Source organism: Pseudophryne corroboree, chromosome 2 (genome assembly GCF_028390025.1).
Source record: "Pseudophryne corroboree isolate aPseCor3 chromosome 2, aPseCor3.hap2, whole genome shotgun sequence".
In the NCBI taxonomy this organism is placed as follows: Eukaryota; Metazoa; Chordata; class Amphibia; order Anura; family Myobatrachidae; genus Pseudophryne; species Pseudophryne corroboree.
Genome location: NC_086445.1, coordinates 210711885 through 210737509, shown reverse-complemented (window position 1 = coordinate 210737509; position 25625 = coordinate 210711885). Strand labels below are relative to the sequence as shown.

Genomic DNA, 25625 nt, shown 5'->3' with positions numbered 1-25625 from the left:
GGCGAGGCTCCGGTGACCATCCAGGCTGTACCTGTGATCGTCCCTCTGGAGCTGATGTCCAGTAGCCAAGAAGCCAATCCATCCTGCACGCAGGTGAGTTCACTTCTTCTCCCCTAAGTCCCTCGTTGCAGTGATCCTGTTGCCAGCAGGACTCACTGTAAAATAAAAAACCTAAGCTAAACTTTTCTAAGCAGCTCTTTAGGAGAGCCACCTAGATTGCACCCTTCTCGGCCGGGCACAAAAATCTAACTGAGGCTTGGAGGAGGGTCATAGGGGGAGGAGCCAGTGCACACCACCTGATCGGAAAGCTTTACTTTTTGTGCCCTGTCTCCTGCGGAGCCGCTATTCCCCATGGTCCTTTCAGGAACCCCAGCATCCACTAGGACGATAGAGAAAATCCTGTTTTAGCCCTAAACAGTTTTATGTACTTTGTGTGTGGGAATGGTCTAATATTTCATACAAATCACAAACCTTGTGTTCTGATAAGTTTTACACACTTGCATGGAGTTTGAAATGCGTTTTCTTTTGTCTGAGGTAATTTTCCAGAGCCAATAGCCTGGCTAAACAATAACATTAGATCTGCCCCTTGTTAGGGGTGTAGTACTGCTGACCGGCGGACAGGAGACCTCCGGAACTCCGGCGGGGAGGGGCGAGTGCAGCAAGCCCCTTGCGGGCTCGCTGCGGGCTCGGTGGCGACCTGCGGTCGCCACGGGTTCTATTCCCACTCTATGGGTGTCGTGGACACCCACGAGTGGAAATAGTCCCTGTTGGTCCGACCATCGGGATAGAAACCCGTCGGGCTGGTGAGGAGGTCATGTGACTGTCGGTCAGCTGACCGGCGGTCACATGAATACCACCCCTTGTTAGGATTGCCAAACAAATAGTATGCACAATAGTTTTGTATTTAATCTCTCATTGCACGGTTAAGGATGGTCACTACAGGCTAGACTGCGCATATGATTAAAACAGAGATCTGTGGCACTCTAAACTGCATAGGGAATATTCAATGCATAAAGGATATTTATGCTGCACTTCATATATGCATGAATGTTCTCTGGATACAGCAAAGTTCCTCAGAGTGCAGCCTTATTCTGCAAGAGTCTTGGGATGGATATTCAGCTGTTCCCGGTTAAATTTTCGAGAGAGAAAAAAAGAAAAAAAACTGAATATCAGGATTTTTTGTCCTATGTTTTGCATAGGATCTCGGGGAGGGCAGGGATGTGTTGGAGTGGGGTTAATTAGCAGTGGTAAAGTCCCGTGGTTTACGGAATATACCCCTTAATGTTAGTTCTCAGTAAAACACCACTAAGAATGGGATATTTGTTTAAGATACTGTAACCGTAAGAACAGAGGGGGTCATTCCGAGTTGATCACTCGCTACCTACTTTTTGCAGCGCTGCGATCAGATAGTCGGCGCCTATAGGGGAGTGTATTTTAGCTTTGCAAGTGTGCGAACGCCTGTGCAGCAGAGCTCTGCAAAAACATGTTGTGCAGTTTCTGAGCAGGTCAGAACTTACTCAGCCCTTGCGATCACTTCAGCCTGTCTGGTCCTAGAATTGACGTCAGACACCCGCCCTGCAAACGCTTGGACACGCCTGCGTTTTTCCAAATACTATCAGAAAACGGTCAGCTTTCTTCCTGTCAATTTCCTGGCGATCGGCTGTGCGAATGGATTCTTCGTTAAATCCATCGCTCAGCAACGATCCGCTTTGTACCCGTATGACGCGCCCATGCATTGCGGTGCATACACATGCACAGTAGTGACCTGATCGCTGCATTGCAAAAAACAGCAGCATGCGATCAGGTCGGAATGACCCCCAGAGTAATTTAAGGGTATGATTTAGCAAAAGGCGGATGCTGCATGGGCACTACCAATTGTAATTTAATAGATTGATTTTTTTTTTTTTTTTACAGCAAGATGTTTTAATATGATAGCAAAAACAATTTAAAAAACAAGTTTATTAGATATAAAAGTCATCACAAACTGAAATTTTTTTTTACACTAACTGATTTAGCTTGAGGCAGTGCTAGATCAAAAGTTTAACGTGATATACATGAAGCCAACATGGACGATATAAACTGCGACATTTATCAGGGTGAAAAAGAGAAGTGTCAAATTACAAAGTACAGTAGACACTCGCTTAGTACATTGTAAAATGTTACTTTTATAAATATACAAAATTCATTTATAGGCTCCATTTTTACACGGAAGAAAAAGTTTGTTGCTGTAGTTTCTGCAGTATACAGACATCTAGTTGAGGGGTGTGGTATTTTATGCCGGTGGTCAGGCTCCCGGCAGCCAGCATACCGGCGCCAGAATCCTGACCGCCGGCATACCGACAGCTGGGCGAGCGCAAATGAGCCCCTTGCAGGCACAGTGGCGTGCTACGCGCACCACGCTATCTATTCTCCCTCCAGGGGGGTCGTGGATCCCCAAGAGGGAGAAAAACTGTCGGTATGCCGGCGGCCGGGATTCCGGCGCCGGTATGCTGGTTGTCGGGAGCCCGGCCGCTGGCAACCTGAAGACCACCCCCAGTTTTCAATGTCAGAGGGATCCACATCACATTTCTCCTTGATTCTCTAACAGGTCTCAAACACATATCAAATAAATAGAACATAAGGCATGTGGTGCACTACTTTGTAACAGTCCGCATCTGGTGCAGATCACATGAAGTACTCCTGCTTTTCTTCACTGGCCTCACTCTGCATTTGTAATGCCTGCTTCGCCTCCCCCTCATCTTCCGTCTCATGGGTACGGTAGCTGCCTTTGTGTTTGTATAAGTAGATGGCAACCAGCACCAATACAATCAGCAGGGTTATGAAAACAGCAGCTATTACACCTGTAGGGGTGAGGAGGAAAAATAAACATGTGGTCAGGTTAGAAGTTTATAGTATTAAGCTTATAATATACGCATATATAACACATCACCCAATTCACAAAGATTTCATTTATGTATATCATCAAGAATTACATAATAACATACACCCTGCAGTTCATTACCTGCAATGACAGCTTTATCAAACCCTTCCATGTCAGAAGAGGAGCTTGTTGTGGCCTTCACATCTGGGGGCGACAGGTTAAAAGGGAGACAGTTTTATTATACATTGAAATAGTCCCCTGCACCAACATGGAGCAATCACTCCAGTCTTCCAAGACTCGTTATATACTGTCCTCCTGAACCAGACCCAGTTTCCCCACTTCTGTGAGGAATGTCTGCAGATGACACTAGAGCATGCACACTGTTCTCTGTGGGGGCAGGGCTTTACAGAATGCATTAAAGCAGGTGTGGGGAACCTTTGGCCCTCCACCTTTTGAACTACACATACCAGCATGCCTTGCTACAGTTTTGCTATTTGGCCATGCTAAAACTGTTGCAGGGCATGCTGGGATGTGTAGTTCAACAGCTGGAGGGCAGAAGGTTCCCCATCCCTGCATTAAAGAAAACTCTGCCCCATTTTCCGGGCATGCTGAAGTCAGTGGCTGTGTTCTCTGGTGCAGTTTCACTGGCCCCAGCTGCACAGTTATGCAGACATCCTGAGTAACTCGAAAGTTACTCAGAGAACCGATGCTGTGACCGATGGTCATGACGTTTAATAGATGGTGCATCTTCGGGCGCAGCCAGCGGATCAGAGAATCTGGCCGTTTTTACACAAGACGCCTTCTGTGGCATTTGCATATTGTTGCTGCATATAAAGACGTGACAGCATTTGGGTCGATCACTGAATCAGGCTCTGAGTGACTAGATCAATTGTCAGCAGCATAATACCAAGCCCACTATGCTGCCTTGGTAGTAATGTTAAACAGTGTTGGCACTTTGGGGTAAATGTAATAAGTAAGCCCAAGATTCTTAGATTCTACCTAAGCAGACGCATGTACCCACAATCCATTTGCTTCTATGGGAAAGCAGCAGCTGGGATTGAATGGCAGCCTCCCACGGCATTGCACATCGTGGGAGCAAATGCGGCAAGGAAGTAGCAGGACACATCCTATATAATAAAAGGCCAATGCTGTTCCTCACCTTCAATGAGTTCAAGTGTTTTGTGCACAGCCAGCCACTAGATGGCATCCAAAGGAGCAATTCAAGTATTGCTCCATTCGGGCACGCAGCAGCCGGCACTGACATTAGTGTTATGTTGTTCCGGGCTGGTAACTACTCTGTAATACAGGCAGTGTTTCAAACATAATGATATGTTGCGTGGTTTTGATTTATTTTCACACAACATATAAATTCCTAAACTGACCTTTTTAAAACCTCTGAAATCCTAAAACATGGATTGAAAACCACCATTTTAGTTTTTTTTATCCTAAACATCTGGGAGCCTAGTAAAAAGCCTGTGAACGGCAGGCATCGGCGGGTTCCTGGCAAGTCTGCCTGATTTTTAAAGTAACAACCAGGTTGTTTTTGATTTTTAAATGAATGCTACTTTAAAACATTGGGCAGACTCGCCTGGAACCTGCTGATGCCTGCAGTGAGCAGGCTATTACATTTAGGGGGGAATCCTATTTTCGGTCAATAAAAACAGCCTGATGGCGTGATTTTTGATCGAGTCATTATCGCACTATCCGATTATAGGCCATTTTTATTGGCCGAAAAAGGACCCACGATTGTGCGATAACACATAGGATACAGGATAAACTCCCAATCCCATGTGTTATCACAGCTCTGACAGCTGATTATCGCAGATTTTGGGTACCTGAAGCACACCGAAGCATAATCCCCGATAAATGGCGATTTACGGCGAACCTATTAGCAGCAGGAAATTACTGCTGTTAATAGGATTTGGGCCCAAATCCTATAACTCTAAACATTCGCTTCATGCTTTTATACTGGTGGCTGATAATGCTTCGGTCTTAACATAGATACACTTTCCTCCTCACCAAGTAGGGTAAAAATAATGGCGTTCCAGCTTTGAGTACACAGACTTCCTGACATAAGTAAATATTTCTATTCAAAAACACCTCCTAATTATCTTCATTTTGACGGATTTTGAAAGTACAGTAATACATTTTGTTTAATCCCAGCCACATAAATTGTATAAACAAGCTAGTTTAATGATGCAATATATACGATTTCTCCAACTCCATTTCCCCTCTTAGACCACCTGCTCTCCTTTAACTTATCTCTCTGCTACTGCATCCCTACCTCTTAAGGATACCCCATCACTAAGCGTAACATTGAGGCCATCAACTTCCCTATCCTCCCTGCTCTACTCACTTCTCTCTCCTATGCCATCTCTCTCATGCCCTGAACAAGCCACATCCCTATACAATATGCCTTCTGCTCTCGACTGTCGCTCCACCAACCACTATTCACCCTCGCAGATCAACACCTCAACCCTGGCACACCAAATATTTGCAAAAAAATGCTCATATACTGCTGAGCGACAGTGGAGGAAATAACACTCCAAAGTAGACTTCCTCCATTTCAAACTTATGCTCTCATCCTTCAGTGATGCCCTTTCCCTCACTACAGTCGTACTCCAAGAACCTCATCTTCTCCCAGTTTGAAACCTCCCCGGCACCTCTTTGCAACTCTCTCCTCTGCCCACCCCCACCTTATCTCCCCTCCTCACTCTCTGCTCTTGACTTTGCAACTTACTTCACATCCAAAATTGACTCCATACATCAGGACATCACATCCCACCAAACCATCAGCAACCAGCCACCTCCTTTCCCTTACCACCCCCCCTCCCCATCCCTCTTACGAACTCTGACATCTTTCTCCCATCTATCTGAGGAAGTCACGGCCCTCATCCGTTCCTCACCCCCCTCCATCTCTAAATTTGACCCTATCCCCTCCCGCCTCCTCCGCTACCTCGCTCTGCCTGCTCCTATATTGCCCACCTCCTCAATCTCTCCCTCTCATCAGGCACTGTCCTCCTCTGACTTCAAGCATGCACTCATCTCCCTTATTCTTAAAAAACCTACACTTAATCCACACTCTCTCCAATTATTGACCAATCTCTCTCCTCCCTTTTGCCTCCAAACTCCTTGAGAGTATAGTCTATAACCGCCTTACGGCCTTTTTCCTCCCACTGACTGCTTGACCAATTCCAGTCTGACTTTCGTCCTCTCCACTCCACTGTAACTGCCCTCACAAAAGTCTGCAATGACTTCCTTTCTGCTTAATCCAAGGGCCACTACTCTGCTTATTCTCCTTGGCCTCTCTGCTGCTTTTGACACAGCTGACCACCCTCTCCTTCTGCAAATCCTTCACTCCCTTGGTCTGCGTGATACTGCCCTCTCTCCTAGCTATCCTCTTACTTCTCTGACCTTTCCATCTCTGTCTCCTCTTATGGCTCCCCCCTCACTTCCACTAAATATAGGTGTCCCCCAAGGTTCTGTTCTTGGTCCTCTCCTTTTCTCTCTCTATACGTCCTCTTTAGGTGAACTCATTAGCTCTTCTGACTTACAATATCATCTTTATGCTGATGATACTCAAATTTACCTTTCCTCCCCTGACCTCTCACCTGCTTTCCTCATTTGTGTATCCACTTTCCCTCAGATATCTCCTCTCTGATATCTCACCACTTTCTTAATTTAACATGTCTAAGACTGAGCTAATCATCTTCCCACCCTTCTGCACAAAGTCACCTCCCACAATTTCATTATCTATTGATGGCACTTCTATCTCCTCTAGCCCCCCAAGTGTGCCATCTTGGGAGTAATCCTGGACTCCTCCCTCTCCTTCAAACCACACATTCAGCACCACTCACACACCTGTAATTTTCATCTCAAAAATATTTCCAGGATCAGACCTTCTCTCACCCAGGATGTCATCTGATCCACTCACTGGTTATCTCCTGACTGGACTACTGTAATCTCCTATCTGGCACCCCTGACAAATACCTCTCCACTCCAATCTATCCTCAATGCTACTGCCCGGCTCATCTTCCTTACCAAACCCACTAAATCCATCTCCCCTCTCTTACAAGCCCTTCACTGGCTCCTCTTCTTTATCATAATCCATTTCAAGCTTCTTACGCTCACAAAGCCCTCACCCAGTTACATCTCTGACCTTATCTCCCTTTACACTCCCGCCTGTCCTATTCGCTCTGTAATGCACGCCACCTCTCTTGCCTACTGATTACCTCCTCCCACTCCTGCTTTTAAGATTTTGCACGTGCAGCTTCCTCTCTGAAATTTTCTACCTCTCCCCCTCAGACTCTCCACCTCTCTACAATCTTTAAACGGGCTCTCAAGACCCACTTCACCAAACCCAGCCGTCTCTCATCCTTAGCTCTGTTACCCATGCTCACTTTCTACCCCAACTGTGCCCCTTCCTTTTAGAATGCAAGCTTTCATGAGCAGTGCCCTCTTCCCTCATGTGCTTTTACATGTCTTACTTAACCAATCTTCTTTTCAATACTCCCTAATATCTCGGTTTTCTGCCACCCTGATACTTATTTCAGTGTTGTCAGATGATGCAACCATGTTTATAAACCCTGTACTTGTCCTATATTGTATTGAATTGTAAGTCAATGTTTTCTTGTTTTTACTTATTTATGTACTCTAATTGGGTGATGCGGATCCCTTGTGGCACCATATAAAGGATAATACTTCATTAACAAATCCGCATGTCAACACCCATTGTCAGTATAATGAAGCCAAATTATTTAAACTTGGGTTGCTAATAAAACGCTATACTGCAAAGTAACAAAGTTTTTCAACAATGGAACACGTACCTGCCGCAGAGTCTGTAAAAGAGGCCATAATGCAGGTGAAATACTCTCACTCCGGTAGTTAAACTACAGTTGATCAGTTTTGCTGAAAGGAGGAGCACAGAATCAATATTTTGAGGGGGAACAAAAAAGAAATAAATCAACCCCCTACACACACCAAGTCTGTAACAAATGTGAGCATTGTGCATTTTATTTGTTTTATTTAAGGCAGAATGCTCAAATGTTTCCCCAATATCACATGTAACACACTAAGGGGTCAATTCAATTAGGTGCAACTGTCACACCCAGAAGTACAGTTAACTAAAGCTGGGCATATACTATATAATTATCTGTCAGATAATCTGTGGTTGTAATGAGAACCTGGTAATGGATGAGAGCAACGGACAATCAACCATTTGCTACCAAACACTGGAAAAACGGACAAAACCTGTAGTTCAGGCATTCCCAACCACGGTCCTCAAGGCACACCAACAGTGCAGGTTTTAGTGATATCCAGGCTGCAGCACAGATGGTTAAATCAAAATAACTGAGCTACTAATTAAGTTACATGTGCTGAAGCCTGGATCTCACAAAAATCTGCACTGTAACAGGCCCTACACACTGGCCGACAATCTTCATAGATATGAACGATCTCGTTCATTATTGAACGAGATAACGTTCATATCTTTGAGTGTGGAGGCACCAGCAATGAACGATGTGCATACCCGCGCTCGTTCATCGCTGGTGCTCCGTCGGCTGTGCATGCAGGCCAATATGGACGATCCCGTCCATATTAGCCTGCACTTGTATGGAGCCGTGTGAAAGGGGGGGGGGGGGTCGGGCAACTCAGTGGCATATCGCCATGTCTGTAGGGCCCATTAGTGTGCCTTGAGGACCATGGTTGGGAATGCCTGCTGTAGTTTATACAAATTGGTTTAATCACAGACAGGTTTTGCCAGTTTTCCAGTGTTTGGTAGCAAATGGTTGCTCTCATCCATTACCAGGTTCTCATTACAACCACAGATTATCTGACAGATAATTGTATAGTGTATGCCCATCTTAATGGTAACTCTGGTCTCATGGGTTTTCATTTGCAGCTCCATAGGGCTGCATACAAAGATCCACTAGACCAGGGTGATATAGGGCCATAAGGAAGGGTGAGTTCAAACGCCGCTGCTTATACGCCATGGCAATGGCAACTCGCCCCCACTCCTAATGAATTGATACCTGAAAGTAGATTTTTTAAATCCACACTAAACCAGTGGTGGACAACAGTGGCATTATGATCTCCGTAAATCAGCAATTGTGCATTGTGATATTTCTTTCCAATTTGAATAACCATAAACTAATATTTGGAATAAGGAGAGTTATAGTAGACTTACCATGGTTAACTCTATATCTGCAAGGTACACTGGGTACCACAGGGAAAACATCAGGGGTGTAGAGCAGGATCTTGATCCAGAGGCACCATCAGACAAAGATTCGACTGTGCCAGGATGCATTGGCGCCTCCTCTGTAACCCCACCTCCAGGCACTAAGAGCTCAGTTTCGTTAACCAGTCCAATGCAGGAGCAGGTAAAAGAGAAGGCAGATGTTAGTCACAGTCTAATCCATCTGGGCAAGGTTTGCTTATTCGCAGGCCAGCCACGTTCGGAAAAACCGAACAGTACAAAAAGGGAATCTGACCTCCTGAAGGAATGGAGGCAGTCCTCTCCACATAGACACGGAGAGCCCTAACCACATCCAAAGAACGTTTTTTGGGAGACAAAGCCGAAGAGTCAAAAGGCCGGAACCACAATTTCTTGGTTAAGGTGAAAGATGACACCACCTTAGGCAAATAACCGGGGCGAATTCGTAGAACCGCCCAGTCCCGGTGGAATATGAGAAAGGGTGGACAGGACAAAGCACCAAAGTCCGACACCCGTTTCGCAGAGGCAATGGCCAGCAAGAACAGGACCTTGTCTGTGAGCCATTTAAGGTCTACCAATTCAAGAGGTTCAAATGGAGACTCTTGCAGGGCATTCAGCACAACAGATAAATCCCATGGAGCCACAGGAGGGACATAGGGAGGCTGAATCCAAATACCACCATGAATGAACGTCTGAACATTAGGTATAGAGGCAATTTTTCTCTGAAACCAAACCGACAAGGCTGATATATGAACCTTGAGGGAGGCCAGACGAAGACCTAAGTCCAGGCCTCTTTGCAGAAAAGCCAGTATTCTGGAAGTTCTGAATCTATGGACATCATAATTCTTCTCCGCACACCAGGTGAAGTAAGAATTCCAAATCCTGTAATAAATCCAGGCAGAGGCCGGTTTGCAGGCTTTCAACATCATTTGAATAACCGCCTCTGACATTCCTTTGGCTCTCAGGAGTGATGCTTTAAGAGTCACACCGTCAAAGCCAGTCTAGCCAGGTCTGGGTAGAGACAAGGGCCCTGTACGAGGTGGTCTGGTCATTGAGGAAGTAGAAGAGGATGCCCTGTCGATAGACCCTGCAAATCTGAAAACCAACGCCTTCTGGGCCACGCTGGAGCGACTAGAAGCAGTATTCCTCCTTCCTGTTTGAACTTCCGTAGAACCCTGGGCAGTACACTGGAGGGAACACGTAAGGCAGCCGAAAGTTCAATGGCACTGCCAGTGCATCCACAAATGCTGCTTGAGGATCCCTGGTCCTTGATCCGAAGACCAGAACCTTGTGATTGTGTCGAGACGCCATGAGATCCACCTCCGGTAGATCCCATCTGTCCACTAGGAGTTGAAAGACTTCCGGATGAATACTCCACTCTCCAGCGTGTACGTCCTGACAACTGAGGTAGTCCGCTTCCCAGTTCAGGACACCTGGAATGAACACTGCTAATATACTTGGCAGATGGAATTCTGCCCAACAAAGGATTTGACACTTCCTTCATAGCCATGCAGCTTCGCGTGCCACCTTGATGTTTATGTATGCCACTGTTGTGGCATTGTCTGACCGTACCTGAACCGGCCTGTTCTGTACCAGAGGCAGGGCAAGTGATAATGCATTGAACACCGCCCTCAGCTCTAGGATGTTTATTGGAAGGAGTGATTCTTCCTTGGTCCACCGACCCATCCCCTCAGACTGGCATCCATCGTCAGGAGGACCCAGTCGGGAATCCAGAAGAGACGGCCCCTGCTCAATTGCTGGTCCTGGAGTCACCAGGTCAGTGACAGACGAATTTCCGTAGTCAACAAGATCATTTGGGATCTGATCAGATAAGGCAGGCCGTCCCACTTGGCAAGAATTAATCGTTGCAGAGGGCAGGAATGAAATTGAGCATACTCTACCATGTCGAATGTCGACACCATCAGGCCAAGTACTTGCATCGCCCAGTAAATCGACACTCTGGGGTGACAGATGAAGTGTCTTATCCTGTCCTGGATTTTCAGGACCTTGTTTGGAGACAGGAAGAGTCTGTGTGTCCAGAAGCACCCCTAGGTGCACCATGCTCTGAGCTGGGACCAGCGAGGACTTCTTCCAATTGATCAGCCATCCGTGGGCTTGTAAGCAACTCACCGTCAATTGTAGATGACCGGGGAGGACATCGTGGGAACTCGCCAGAATCAGCAGGTCGTCCAAGTACGGCAGGATTCTGACTCCCTGGCGACGGAGGTGTGCCGTCATCACGGCCATAACCTTGAAGATCCGAGGAGCCGTGGCCAGTCTGAACGGCAGAGCCTGGAATTGGTAGTGACAGTCGCCAATAGCAAACCGCAGGAACTGCTGATGCGATATGGCAATAGGAATATGCAGATAAGCATCCTGTATATCCAGGGATACCATGTAATCTCCGGATTCCATCGCCAGCACGATAGAGTGCAATGTTTCCATAGGAAACTTGGCTACCCTCACAAATTTGTTCAGTGACTTGAGATTGAGTATAGGCCGAAAAGACCCATTGGGTTTCTGCACTAGAAACAGGCTTGAATAATAGCCTCTGCCACGCTGGGACTGAGGTACCAAGGCACAAACACTCTTGTACTCAGGAGGGAACCTTCCACCGTTTGTAGAGCCTGCACCTTCAATGGACCCGAAGGGAGTACCCAGTACCCAAGCGTCTGAAGTGGTCTTCAACCAGACCTGGGCAAACTGTAGAAGTCCCCCAGGGCGAGGACCGCCACGTCATGCAGCAGGCTTGTCTTGTTTGGAAGCAGGCTGACCAGGACTGTTCATCTTGGGCTTGGTGGTCTTGGGAGCACGAGACTCTCTGGGGTAAGACTGACCCTTGGCTTTCCCTTGAGGTCGAAAGGAATGAAAAGTGGTAGTCTTCACCTTCTGTGTAGAAGGATTAGTAGGAGGAAGAAAAGCAGTTTTAGCGGATGCTAATTCAGACACTATTTTATTCAGGTCCTCTCCAAATAAAATGTCCCCAGTAAAAGGGAGTACCTCCAAGGTCTTCTTGAAGTCCAAATCCACTTTCCACGACCTTAACCACAGTATGCGGCGAGCCAGGACAGACATGGATGACGCTTTGGCTGCCAGTACCCCCGCCTCAGAGGACGCCTCCTGAATGTAACAGGCAGCGGTGCATATGTGAGACAGGTATTGTCTGGCATGGTCAGAAATATCCTCGGGCAGCTTATCCTCTTATGCCTGAACCCACACCTCAATACCTTTTGCTGCCCAAGAGGCAGCTATCGTGGGTCTATAAATGGCCCCTGCGAGGGAATATATAGATTTCAGGCATCCCTCCACACGCTTATCTGTCAGTTCCTTCAGGGAGGTGACAGGCACAGTAGACACCACAAGACCAGCGGCGGATTCTCCCAATTACTACATAACTCTTTAGAGAGGGGATATCGAGCCAAAGCCCATTTAGGGAGCGGGAATGTCTTACTTCGGGTAGACCAGGGTTCCCTCCTGATGTCCACAAGATTATCAGAATGGGGTAATACAGTTTTAACTACCTTCTGTTTAAACATATCCGTTTTCTTGGCCACTGTAGTGGAATACTCATCCTCTGTGATTTGTAGGATCTGCTTAATAGCAGCCACCAGGGCAGGGACATCAACCTGTGAGGGAGAATCCTTGTCAGTAACACAGGATTCAGAGTCTGACAGTACCGTATGCTCCCCCTCCTCATCAGATGAAACATCAGAGAGATTAGTAGATTGTGAGGAGGAATCAGCCCGTTCAGAGGACCCAGGGACACGGGAGTGACCTGGAGTAGATTTCAGTCTATCCAAAGACTGATTAAACTGCAGCAGCTGGGTAGACAACTTGTGGTAGCAGTAGCACTGGAGGTCCCATAGGGGGGGGGGGGGGGGGCTAAACGGTCCACCAGAGTCCCCAGAAGGGTAGTGAACATAGTCCAGGGTGGCTCCATTGTAGTTACAGGAGCTGCAAGCTGACTGGGAGGTGTATGACATTTAGAACACAGACCATCACACAATACTTCCCCCTTACATAAACCTCTGGAGCATACCTTGCAATTTACAGGAGCCTCTAGTTTTACTGCCCTTATTGTTAGACATTGTAACAATCAGGATATTCGTACGATGAAGCCAGACCGATCACATAACCTGCAGACAAAGTACACAACCAGCGTAAGAGTACACAAACTTGTGAACTAAATCCTGGTGTACGTGACTAACACAGTAAAATATTCATATAGCGATGAGTACTGTGTACACTATATTATAGGACCGTGACACACCTAGTCCCTTCGGGTACAGAATATAGTGATAGCTACCGTAGATGGGATACACGAGAGTGAAACCATGCAGAGATTATAATAAGGACAATAAAACTGCTCTGGACTACTAAAGTCTCAGCACTGTGTACAGGCGGCTTTACAGGGGAGACCTTGCCCTGCAATCCCAGAGACCAGCAGCAGCTATGTTCAGAAGATGGCGCCCAGCATCTATCAGGAACTGAGGGAAGTGTGAAGCAGCTCCAGGTCGAGAAATCTGCAAGGAGATGGTGCCCTGGGCTGGGGGAGGGGCTACAGGTCAAGCGCCGGCTCCCCTATGCTGGACCTCACCGCCGGTACTATGGAGCCTTACCAACAGGGGCGCCAGTACACCAGACCTGTACTCCTATGCCCTGGCGGATATAGTGGGGTCCCTACTCTGTGACAGTGTCCATGCCAGCGTCGCAGTCCGTCTCCCTAGACTGCGACCATGAACGCGATTTAGTGGAGGGTCCCCACCTGAGGGATCCTCTTACCTCCTCCCTTCGTAGCAGTCACACGAACCAGGAGAGCGTCTGCGACCGTGTGTCTAAGCCAGAGTGTCTCCGCCGCAAGAACCTGGGATCTGAGCTGCGGGGAGTATGCAACGCGGCTTGGGAGGTGACGGAGACGCAGCACTCAATGTCATAACAGCGCTACGGCCCTTGAAGTCTTCTAAGCTTTTTCAGGGCTGCCTAGTGCTGAGCTCTCAGTGCCTGGAGGCGGGGTTATAGAGGAGGCCCCAATGCATCCTGGGACAGTCAAATCTTTGCCTGATGGTGCCTCTGGATCAAGATCCCACTCTACACCCCCGATGTTTTCCCTGTGGAACACAGTGTACCCCGCTGTAGAAATAGCAACATTCCTTGCTACTCAGCATGTGATCTGATAGTTTTCTTTGTAGGTAATGAGTCGCCTCATACACCTATAAGCAGTAGCAGTGATTACAGCTCAGGCATACCTGCCACATATGTGGGCAGGGGCAGAGCAATTTAAAAAATACATGGATGGAAAAACTTTAAAAAGCGGGGGCCTGAGCTGGCGAGTACAGAATTTATTCTAGAACAATGGATGTATTACAGCTTCATGAAGTTCAGCAACAAGGAATCATCTGGGCCTATCTAAAGTTACCATTCCAGGTTATGAGGTCCATTTGAATTTACTGCAGTTTTCCCTGTACAGCACTATGCACTGTGTCAGATTACAGTAGCTCATCATCCCTAGTTTTATGCACATCTCAGGAAAGTGAGGACAAACTAATAATGTTGCTTGTCACAATGGGCCCGATTCAGAGGTGGATAGCTGATGTTCATGCAGTTGGCCAATGTTATTTCTACTGCACATGCATCAGTCGCACTGGGAATGTGCTGCAATGGTCTTGTGATAGCAGTCGTGTGGATTAGGACAGAGTGATAGACGGACAGTGACAGTTTGTGAGAGGCAACAGGACGAGGCTACTAAAACGCAAGTGAACGTTTTGAGGTCTGGTCAGCACCAACGACTGCATCCTCGTACACAGTTCATTTGTCCCTGGCATTTTAGTGGTGACAAACATTCTGAGCAACCATAGAGTTTCTTAGAAGTCAAAAAAAGTGAGACCTTGTACGCAACCGGCAGATATAAGACGCCGGAGATGTGCGTTTCAATACAAATCCCAGTGGCTGCAGTATTGGAAGATCTACTCAGATTTGCTGTGTTCTAAGAAGCAGCGGCGACAGGCACTGCGTCCACCTCTGTACCACAGGCACTGCGTCCACCTCTATACCACAGGCACTGCGTCCACCTCTATACCATGCACAATGTACTGTTTCAGGAGGAACATCGCAGCAGTCACCTCTAATAATCATAATAATATGCTCAGACACGCCACTTTGTATATTGCAGGCTACCACCAAGTGATTTTTTTACCGCCACTTGTCTGTAAAGCAATTCCCCCCCCCCCACCCCCCCCTTCCTCTCCAATCTACATTTATAAAGTAATTACTTGAATTGTCGCCGCTCTGTAAATCTGCTGCTTTACTCTATTGGATACAGATTTTTTTGTGCAAACATGTTAGTAAGACTTGAATGATCTCTACAAATTGCAAACTATAAAGTTCGATGTACATAAATGGTTTTTTTGGCCTAATGGGAATACAATCTCAATACCCTTAAAATATCCTACATCCTAGGTTCAGATGACTAATTAATTCTAGCAAGCTGTTACTGCCCTGTTTTATGGTTTTCATGAAGCATAATGCCATCTAGAACGCGTTTCTCAAGACCAATAAACACACCTACATTAAACCTTAAAACAGTCAACACGATGGTATTTGCCCAACAAACAGACACACAACCATATGAAAATGAGTGTTTGATGATTGTGTTTTAAACAGAACTGAAGTCACTTATCTAACTATTCAAAGGTTAATTCTAATGAGGAGTAATATACAAGATTATACATAGGGGTCTAACCATCAAAGTTGGGTACTGGACGGTTATACATTCCATTTTCCAATACCAGACGTAAGCTACTACCACTGCTATTTAAATGCACTTCGTCCAGAGGTTCCCAAACGCGGTCCTCAAGGCACCCTAACGGTCCTGGTTTTAAATGCATCAATGCTTGGCCACAGGTGACTTAATTAGCACCTTAGTCAAATTGATTTACCCATCTGTGCTGAGCCATGGATATACCTAAAACCTGGACTGTTGGGGTGCCTTGAGGACCGCGTTTGGGAACCTCTGACTTAGTCAATTACTCAGTCGCCATCATAGAGGTCTATGGGGACAGCTGTAAGCTCTATGTATGTGGCAGGAGACATCTGTAACTGCCAAAACAGCATTACCAGGGCCATAATAGGATTTTAAATTACCTACCGGTAAATCTTTTCTCGTAGTCCGTAGGGGATACTGGGAATCCATTTAGTACCATGGGGTATAGACTGTTCCACTAGGAGCTATAGGCACTTTAAGAAATTGATAGTGTGCGCTGGCTCCTCCCTCTATGCCCCTCCTACTAGACTAGCAATGAGGATTGCTTGAACCTTTTCCTTTTTTATTTATTTCAGAACTCTTGCTATTAGAGGAATGGGAGGAAACCAGTACACAAGCTTGTAGACCCACAGAGTCGTCACTACCTGTGGGTCCCTTGACCTGGAACAATACCGTTTAAGCTTCTTGTTGAATTGAGAAGCCATCCTGTCGATTTGTGGATAAACCCACAGACGTCTCGGCCACTGGAACACCTCCGGGTGGAGGCCCCATTCCCCCGGGTGCAGGCCAGGTCCGCTGAGGATGTCTGCTTCCCAGTTGTCTACTCTTGGAAAGAAGATCGCCGATAACGCCACGGCGTGTCTTGACCATCTCCCTTGAAACTGCACCCTCTGGGTGAATGTGCCCCAACCTCTGAGGCTTGCATCTGTGGTAAGCAGAATCCAATGCTGAATCCCGAACCTTAGCCCCTCCACTAGGTGAAAAGTTTGTAGCCACCACAGGAGGTAGATTCTGGCTTTTGGCGACAGACAAATCCGCTGACGCATGTAAAGATGCGATCCGGACCATTTGTGCAACAGATCCAGCTGGAAGGGCCTCGCATGAAACCCTCCGTACTGAATAGCTTCGTAAGAAGCCACCATTTTCCCCAGAAGGCGGATGCACAGGTGTACAGAGATTCGGGTCAGCTTCAAGACAGCCCGAACCATCGACTGGATTACCATTGCCTTTTCCAAGGGAAGGAACACTGAGACTGTGTCCAGTATCATTCCCAGGAAATGAAGCTCTGCGTTTGTCCTAGGTTCGATTATGGTAGGTTCACAATTCACCCATGATCCAGGAGTAATCTTGTTATGAGACCAATGTTCTTAACAACTGCTCACTGAACGCCGTCTTTATCAAAAGATCGTCCACATAAGAAATTACATTTACTCCGTGTGCGCGGAGCAACATCATCTCTGCCATCTCCTTGGTGAACACCCTCGGTGCCGTGGAGACAACAAATGGCAGGGCCTGGAACTCGTAGTGACAGTCCTGCAGTGCAAATCGTAGGTAAGCCCGATGAGGCGGCCAGATCGGAACATGAAGGTATGCATCCTTGATATCCAGAGATACTAGGAAGTCCCCCCTCCTCCAGATCTGAGATCACCACTCGCCATCTTGAATTTGAACACTCATAAGTATGGGTTCAATGACTTGAGGTTCGGAATCGGTCTTTCCAAACCGTCCGGTTTCAGTACCACAAACCAGCTGGAATAGTAACCCTTGTTTTGTAGATGAGGTGGAACGGAAACTATGACCTGGGTCTGTAAGTTCTTGAATGGCCTGTAAAGTTATTCTTTCCTCTGTGAAACTGGTATGCCTGATTTGAAGAATCTGTGAGGTGGGAGCTCCTGGAACTTCAGTCGGTAGCCCTGGGAGATAAGGCCTATGACCCAGGGATCCTGGCATGATCTTGTCCAGATGTGACTGAAGAATTTTACCCGGGCTCCCACCGGCCATTCTTCCAGGCATTGCGGTCCACAGTCATGCGGAAGGTGTTGAGGAAGCAGAGCCTGAGCCCTGTTCCTGTGAACCAGCAGTCGCTGTTTTGCATGGTTTTCCTCTAGCGGCGGAAGAACCTCTGGCCTTGCCCGTAGGTTGGGCAGTCCGAAAGGACTAAGTTGGATCCTGAATAGGCCTTACCAGTTGGAGGAGCTGCAAAAGGTAGGTAAGTGGACTTACCCGCAGTAGCTTTGGAGATCCATTTGTATAGTTCATCTTCAAATAAGGCCTCGCCTGTGAAAGGTAGACCTTCCACGCATTTCCTGAAGTCCGCGTCCGCAGTCCACTTGCGTAGCCATAAACCCCTGCGTACAGACACTGCCATAGCTGTAGAGCGTGCATTAAGCACGCCTATCTCTTTTATGGCTTCCACCGTAAAGTTTGCAGAGTCCTGTATATGTTGCAGGAACAAAATAATCTCCCCTTGAGGCAAGGTATCTAACCCCTCAATTAGGTTACCGGACCATTTTTCAATTGCTCGCGTAATCCACCGACATGCTATAGTGGGTCTCTGGGCCACCCCTGCAGCTGTATACAAAGATTTGAGTGTAGTCTCAATGTTGCTATCAGCCGCGTCTTTGAGGGAGGCTGCACCTGGGACAGGCAATACAATTTTACGTGACAGCCTGCATGCATCCACTACCGATGGTCTCCATCACAGAACTTCCATGATGGTGTGACTCAAAAGTGCAACATGTGACACCAAACCTCTAGATACACCGCTGCTAATTCAACACCACAGAATGATGGGCACACAACCTGGCATTCATACAAACTTCCTCAGAGTGAAACTGATGTATAATTAGTACAGGCTGCGTCTCCCATATCCAAAATGCTTAGGACCAGAAGTATTCTGGATATGGGATTTTTCTGTACTTTGGAATATTTGCATACTATAATGAGATATCTTGGGGGTGGGACCCACTTCTAAATACAGAATGCATTTACAAACATATCCTGAAGGTAATTTTATATAATATTTTTAATAATGTAGTACAGATGATTGAACCATGAGAAACCAAAAGGTGTCTGTCGCGCGCGCACACAAAAAAAAAAAAAAAAAAAAAAAGTATTTCCCAATTTTGGACACTCAACCTGCAACCTGTAACCTGTATTGGCAAGAACAGTCCTGATTTAAAAGCTCAATCTACATATCTGCGATCTACCACCTTCTTTGTCCTACAAATACAGTGCAGAACAACACTAAGTTTCTAAAGCATTTCTAATTCACATAACGTTTACAAACATTTTTAAGTCTTATGTTACCGAAATGAAAATATTTCATACGTTGCACACAGGGGCTGCTCAAGGGGTAGGCTGTTTTAGCTTATCCCCGGGGCATTGTGGCATGGGGGCACAGCTGCAGTCACCTCGCAAGGAAGTATTGGCTCTCTGCACAGGTGCAACCTCTTTCCTACATGTGCCTTTTTCTGTATTTATGCAAAATGGTAAGTTTTTTCCTCAAAGAAGGTAAGTTGAAAACACCTGGGAAGGGGGTAGGCTCTTGAGGTGACACAGGAGGCTGGAGTGACAGGTAGCTGAAGATACATGGGGCAGGAGGCTGGAAAGACATTGGACTAATAAGTTGAAGAAGGCTGAAATGACAGGGGCTGGGTGATTAATGGGACAATGGTCAGAAGGTGACACAGTGGGCACAAGTCTGGTTGAACCTGTGTTGTATGACGACAACATCTGTTATATTCCTACTCAAACAGGCATTTTCTAGACCATGTATAGTGAATGCCGACTGAAGACACTGCCTAGGGAGGATCAATTTCTCCAGAGGTTCCCAGTTGCAGAGATACAGTATATGGACAAAAGTATTCGGACGCCTGACCATTAAACCAACAGGGACTGTAATTACATTGTATTCAAATACATATATGTTAATATGGAGGTTGGTCCCCCGTTTGCAGTTATAACAGCTTCCACACGATTATGGAATGTTTCTTTGGGAATTTATGCCTTTTCACACTGCAGAGCTTTTATGAGTTAAGGCACTGATGTTGGACAGGTAGGCCTGGCTCGCAATTTTGTTAGTTCATCCCAAAGGTGCTCAGTGAGATTAAGGTCAGAGTTCTGTGCAGACCAGTCAAGTTTTCTCACACCGGACTCCACAAACCATGGGGTCAATTCTATTCGGCAACTAAAGAATAGCGCCGGGAATTAGCTCCCGACGCTATTCAATTCTGCTACTAGTTGCCCGCAATTGTCGGGAATTCTTCTCTCATCCCCGGGGGATGAGAGAATAAACCCGACAAAAGTGCTGCCTCGCGGCCGGCGCGAGGCTGATTCTGTCGGGAATCAGCCTCGCGCCGGGTAGTTAAGTCGGAGAATGCCCGTTCTCCCGACAAAACTACCTGTTAAGTCGGCGAGAACGGGACATCGCCGACTTAACTTTAGCTGAATTGAATAGCGTCGGGAGCTAATTCCCGGCGCTATTCTTTAGTTGCCGAATAGAATTGACCCCCATGTCTTTATAGTCCATGCTTTGTGCATTGGGGCAGTCACGTTGGAATAGAAAAGGGCCTTGTCCAAACTGCAGCCACAAAGTTGGAAGCATGGCATTGTCCAAAATGTCTTGGTATGCTAAAGCATTAAAATTGCCCTTCACTGGAGATGAGGAGCCTAGCTCAAACCATGAAAAACATACCATAATTCCTCCTCCACCAAACTCACAGTTTGGATAATGCAGTCAGGCAGGTAATGTTCTCCTGGCATCCGCCAAACCCAGACTCTCCCATCTGACTGCCAAACAGAGAACCGTGGTTAGTCACTTCACAGAACACACGTTTCCACTGCTCCACAGTCCAGTGTTTGTGTGCTTTACACCACTCCATCCGACGCTTGGCATTGGACTTAGTGATGTGAGGGTTGCATGCAGCTGCTCAGCCATAGAAACCCATTCCATTAAGCTCCTGCTGCACAGTGTTTGTGCTTACATTAATGCCAGTGGAATTTCAGCTATGGAATCAGCAGAGCGTTGACAACTTTTATGCATCATGCACCTTGGCAATCGTTGACTCCACTCTGATTTTATGTGGTCGTCCACTTTGTGGCTGAGTTGCTGCCATTTCTAAACGCTTCCACTCTCTAATAATATCACTTACAGTTGACCGTGGAATATCCAGCAGGGATGAAATTTCAAGAACCATCTTATTGTAAAAGTGGCATCCTATCACTGTACCACGCCTGGAGTCACTGAGCTCTTCAGAACGACCCATTTTGGATCACAAATGTTTGCTAAAGGAGAGTGCATGGCTAGGTGCTTGATTTTATACACCTGGGGCAACGGGTCTGATTGAGAAAGCTGAATTCAATAATCAATAGATGTGGCCAAATACTTTTGTCCATATAGTATATGTAATATATGCAAGGTGTATTTTTATTTAGCACACACAAAGGGGGGGGAGGCACAGGGAACTTTCCACCCTATAGTAGGAACCAGCCCTGTATGCACAATACTTAAAAGGGGTAAAAGGATCAATGAACAAATGAACATCAAGTAATAGTTCCCAGTGAATAGAACCGCAGCATTCTATTATTACTCTGGCCACAAATGGATACCATGGTGCCATTACTGTCCAATCATTAGATTTCTTTCCTTCTTTATACATTGGCTGCCAGATATCAGCTAGCAGAATGACTGGGGAAGGAAAAATGTGTGTGTATGTATGTAGACTACATGTATGGTTTGTTTGTTTGTTTCTCTCCCACACTTTGCAGCATTACAAAAAAACGAACATGTGCAGTCAGTCCCTGATTTAGTATTTTGTTCCTCTCGCATACCTGTAAGCTTTCTATAGGAACCAACTTTCCCCAATTTTATATCCTCTCTCTGTACTGACACTATGCAGCATGTCTTGTTCTGTTTGGGACAGTAGCCAAATTAATTAACTGCTTAACAAGGACATGAATAACCATGGTCAATTACAATTTTTAAAAAAAGTGATGCCTATAAAAAGAAAGTCAACACTGGCAATAGATTTCTCTGGTGCCTTACATTTTGAAAAGTCTTTGGCTAGAAACAACTATCTAAAGATCAAGTTTTTCATGACATATTGAAGGCTAATATACAGGCATGAAAAGCCGGCACCGGTCTAAAGAGAACATATCCTATTTACTGCACTGATGCACAAACTCTGAGGCAAAGAGATAAAAAAAATGTCATTACCAATCGGTAAATCCTTTTCTCGTAGTCCATAGGGGATACTGGGATGGTACTTCAGTACAGTGGGATATAGATGGGTCCATAGGAGCCGCTGCACTTACACACACTCACACTAAGTTTTGTTTGTGTGTGCTCCTCCCCTCTATGCGCCCTCCCACAGCTCAGTCTAGAAAAACTGTGCCTGAAGGAGACAGAACATACTTTGAGAGGAGGAAAACAGAAAAATTACCAAACAGGTAAGAGAAACAAACAGTCAAACACGACCAGAACTGGAATGCCGAAACATAACCAGCACACAATATACAGAACAGTTACAACTGAATACAGTAGGAGGACAGCAAGCTGACCCAAACAAGGAACACACCGAAATTAACACGCAATGCAGGAAACATCACGAAGCACAGAGGTGGGCGTCCAGTATCCCCTATGGACTACCAGAAAAGGATTAACCGGTAGGTAATTAAAATAGTCTTTTCTATAACATCCATAGGAGATACTGGGATGGTACTTCAGTACGTTCCCACCCTTTCTGGGCACCCACCTCTGTGCTTCGTGACGTTTCCTGCATTGCGTGTTCGTTTCAGTGTGTTCCTTGTTTGGGTCAGCTTGCTGTTCCTTGCTTGTTGTTCCGTGACGCCATCAGATCTATCTGTGGGCAGCCCCACAGACCTATTTATCTGCTGGAATACCTGTGGCTGAAGACCCCACCTCCCCTGGGTGGAGGTCGTGTCTGCTTAGGAAGTCTGCTTCCCAGTTGTCCACTTCTGGTATGAACACCGCGCATATGTCTCTTGCATGCTTTTCCGCCCAGAGAAGAATCCGGGACAATTCTCTCATTGATGCTCTGCATGTTCCGCCCTGGCGGTTTATGTACGCCATGGCCATTGCATTGTCCGACTGGACCTGTATAGCTTGAGACCGTAGCAAATGCGAGCCCTGAATGAGAGCACTGTATACCAGTCTCAGATCCAGGATGTTTATGGGAAGCGTTGATTCCTGACTGGACCATCTCCCTGAAACTGAGCCCCCTGTGTTACCAACCCCTAGTCCCTGAGGCGTCAGTCATTAGCAGTATCCAGGGAAACGTTGCAACGGTCCGACTCTCCACTAATGCTGCATTCACACCGCAAATGCCGGGTCCTACCCGGTAAGACAAACGTGTACTTACCGGGTGGGATCCGGCATTTGCGCTCCGTTGCAGGCTTCCCGACCCGGCAATATACCGGGTCGGTTGCCATGACAACGGAGGCCGCAGCAGCAGCAGGGGCGGGGGTGGAGGCGGCGTCAGGAGATGAGCTCATCTCCAGCGCCGCCTCTCCCTATCTTGTGAATGGGAACCGTGTCGCATCGACACGGCTCCCATTCACACCGCACCTGACCCGGTAATCACCCCGGGTAAAACCCTTCTTTTTTACCGGGTTGATTTACCGGGTCAGGCGACCCGCTAAATCGCCCAGTGTGCTTTCACATCGCACACTGACCCGGTTCGACACGGCAATATGCCGTGTCGGTACCGGGTTATTTGTGCGATGTGAAAGGGGTATAAGTGAGAGGTCTGCAACCACCACACTCTTGACTGGGGAGACAGGCGTATCACCTTGTGCATCTGAAGGTGCGACTGACCACTTGCTGAGGAGATCTAACTGGAAGGTTCTCGCATGAAAGCTGCCATACTGGATAGCTTCGTAAGAAGCCACTATCTTCCCGAGCAAGCAGATACACAGGTGAACTGAAACCCGCTGAGATTTCAGAATCAATCTCACCATCGACTGGATTGCTATTGCTTTTTCCAGAGGAAGGAACACCTTCTGCGACAATGTCCAGAATCATCCCTAGGAACTGGAGTCTCTAGGTCGGTTCCAAATTGGACTTTTGCAAATTCAGGATCCAACCGTGATGGGTCACTAACTCTCTCAACACTTATACTGTGCAACAGTTGGTCCCTGGACGCGGTCTTTATCAGCAGATCGTCCAGATATGGGACAATGTCTACTCCCTGTAACTGGAGTTGCACCATCATCTCCGCCATCACCTTTGTAAACACTCTCTGTGCCGTTAAGAGTCCAAATGGCAAGGCCTGGAACTGGTAATGTTCTTCCCACAGAGCAAACCGTAGGTATGCCTGATGAGGCAGCCATATTGTGATGTGGAGGTAGTCATCCTTGATATCCAAGGACACCAAATACTGATCCCTTTCCAATCCTGCAACTACCGCCCAAGGATTACATCTTAAATCTGAAGACCCTCAAATATGGGTTTAGAGACTTAAGATTTAAGATGGGGCGGACCGAACCGTCCGGTTTCGGTACCACAAAAAGGTTTGAATAATAACCCCTCGTCCTGGAAAAGGACGGGACTGGGACAATGACTCGAGTCTGTACCAATTTCTCTATTGCCAACCGCAAAGTAACCTGCATTAATGCAGAATCTGGTACGTTGGATTTGAAATATCTTTGAGGAATGAACTCTAACTCCAGTCTGTATCCCTGGGAGATCAGATTTTTCACCCAGGCATCCCAGCATGAACTTACCCAAATATGGCTGAAATGCTTTAGGCGAGCCCCTACCTGAAGATCCTCCAGGTCCTGGGACATGGAGTCATGTTGATTGCTTTGAGGACACTCTAATCCTGGCTTCCAGCAACAGCCAACTTACGTCCTCTTCCTCTCTTACCTCGAGCTGCATTAGAAGCACATCTGGCTCTGCCTCGAGATCTGGCAGCACGAAAACACTGCAGAGAAGGGCCTGTATACAGTATGCCTGTCTAGCCAGCGGAGCCGCAGATAGTAAATAAGTGAATTTACCAGCCGTAGCCAGATTAATCCACTTAATTATTCCCCAAACAAGGTCTCACCAGTAAAAGGCAAGCCCTCTATGCCCTATTCAGTGTCTGCCGCCCATTGATGCAGCCATAAGGCCCTACGTGCCGACACCGACATGGTTGTCAGATGAGCATTTAGGGAACCAATTTCCTTAATTGTCTCACACAAAAAGGCAGCAGACTCCTGTATGTGTGAAGTTAACAAGAGAAGTTCGGAACTGGTCTCCGTCCCCCTGTATACCAGAGGCAAGATCACCAGCCCACTTCTCCACAGCAATCCACTATAACCAATCGCTGTGAGACCCCCGCTGTGACATACATAGATTTCAAAATGTTATCAGTTTTACAGTCCGCTGGTTCTTTTAAAGAAGCAGCACCGGGAACCAGCAACACTGTCTTTTTTGAAAGACGTGATACCGAAGCATCCACAGCAGGTTTTTTTTCCCCTTTGATGGGAAAGGGAAAAGTGGCTATAAACAGTCTAGGTCAGGCATGTCAAACTCGTGGCCCTCCAGCTGTTGTGAAACTACAAGTCCCAGCATGCTTTTCCAGCATACCTTCCACTGATCAGCTAGTAAAGCATGCTGGGACTTGTAGTTTCACAACAGCTGGATGACCACGAGTTTGACATGCCTGGTCTAGGAATTTGGAACTTAGCAGCAGCATGTTCCCAAACACCCTTGAACAGAGTATTAAGCTCCCCTGGCACAGGAAAGGTAACCTGCGACTTCTGGGGCGTAGCAAAGAATATAGGTGCTG

General features: G+C 46.8%; 1 protein-coding gene across 5 annotated transcripts in view; it reads right to left on the bottom strand.

The window, feature by feature from the left end:
• Window positions 1-1941: 1941 nt before the first annotated feature.
• The window catches only part of SMAGP (small cell adhesion glycoprotein), a 118857-nt gene continuing 95173 nt past the window's right edge, over window positions 1942-25625 (bottom strand). For 4 of the 5 annotated variants that reach the window (XM_063952278.1, XM_063952276.1, XM_063952277.1 and 1 more), the window contains 3 exons: window positions 7687-7768; window positions 3002-3064; window positions 1942-2840 (listed from right to left, as the gene is read on the bottom strand). In XM_063952278.1, coding sequence (XP_063808348.1) covers window positions 2665-2840; window positions 3002-3064; window positions 7687-7714 — 267 coding nt within the window. In that variant the 5' untranslated portion in view covers window positions 7715-7768 and the 3' untranslated portion in view covers window positions 1942-2664. Of the gene's footprint in view, window positions 2841-3001; window positions 3065-7686; window positions 7769-22048; window positions 22227-25625 lie in introns of those variants that run through there. The other variant, XM_063952279.1, reaches the window with a different exon arrangement.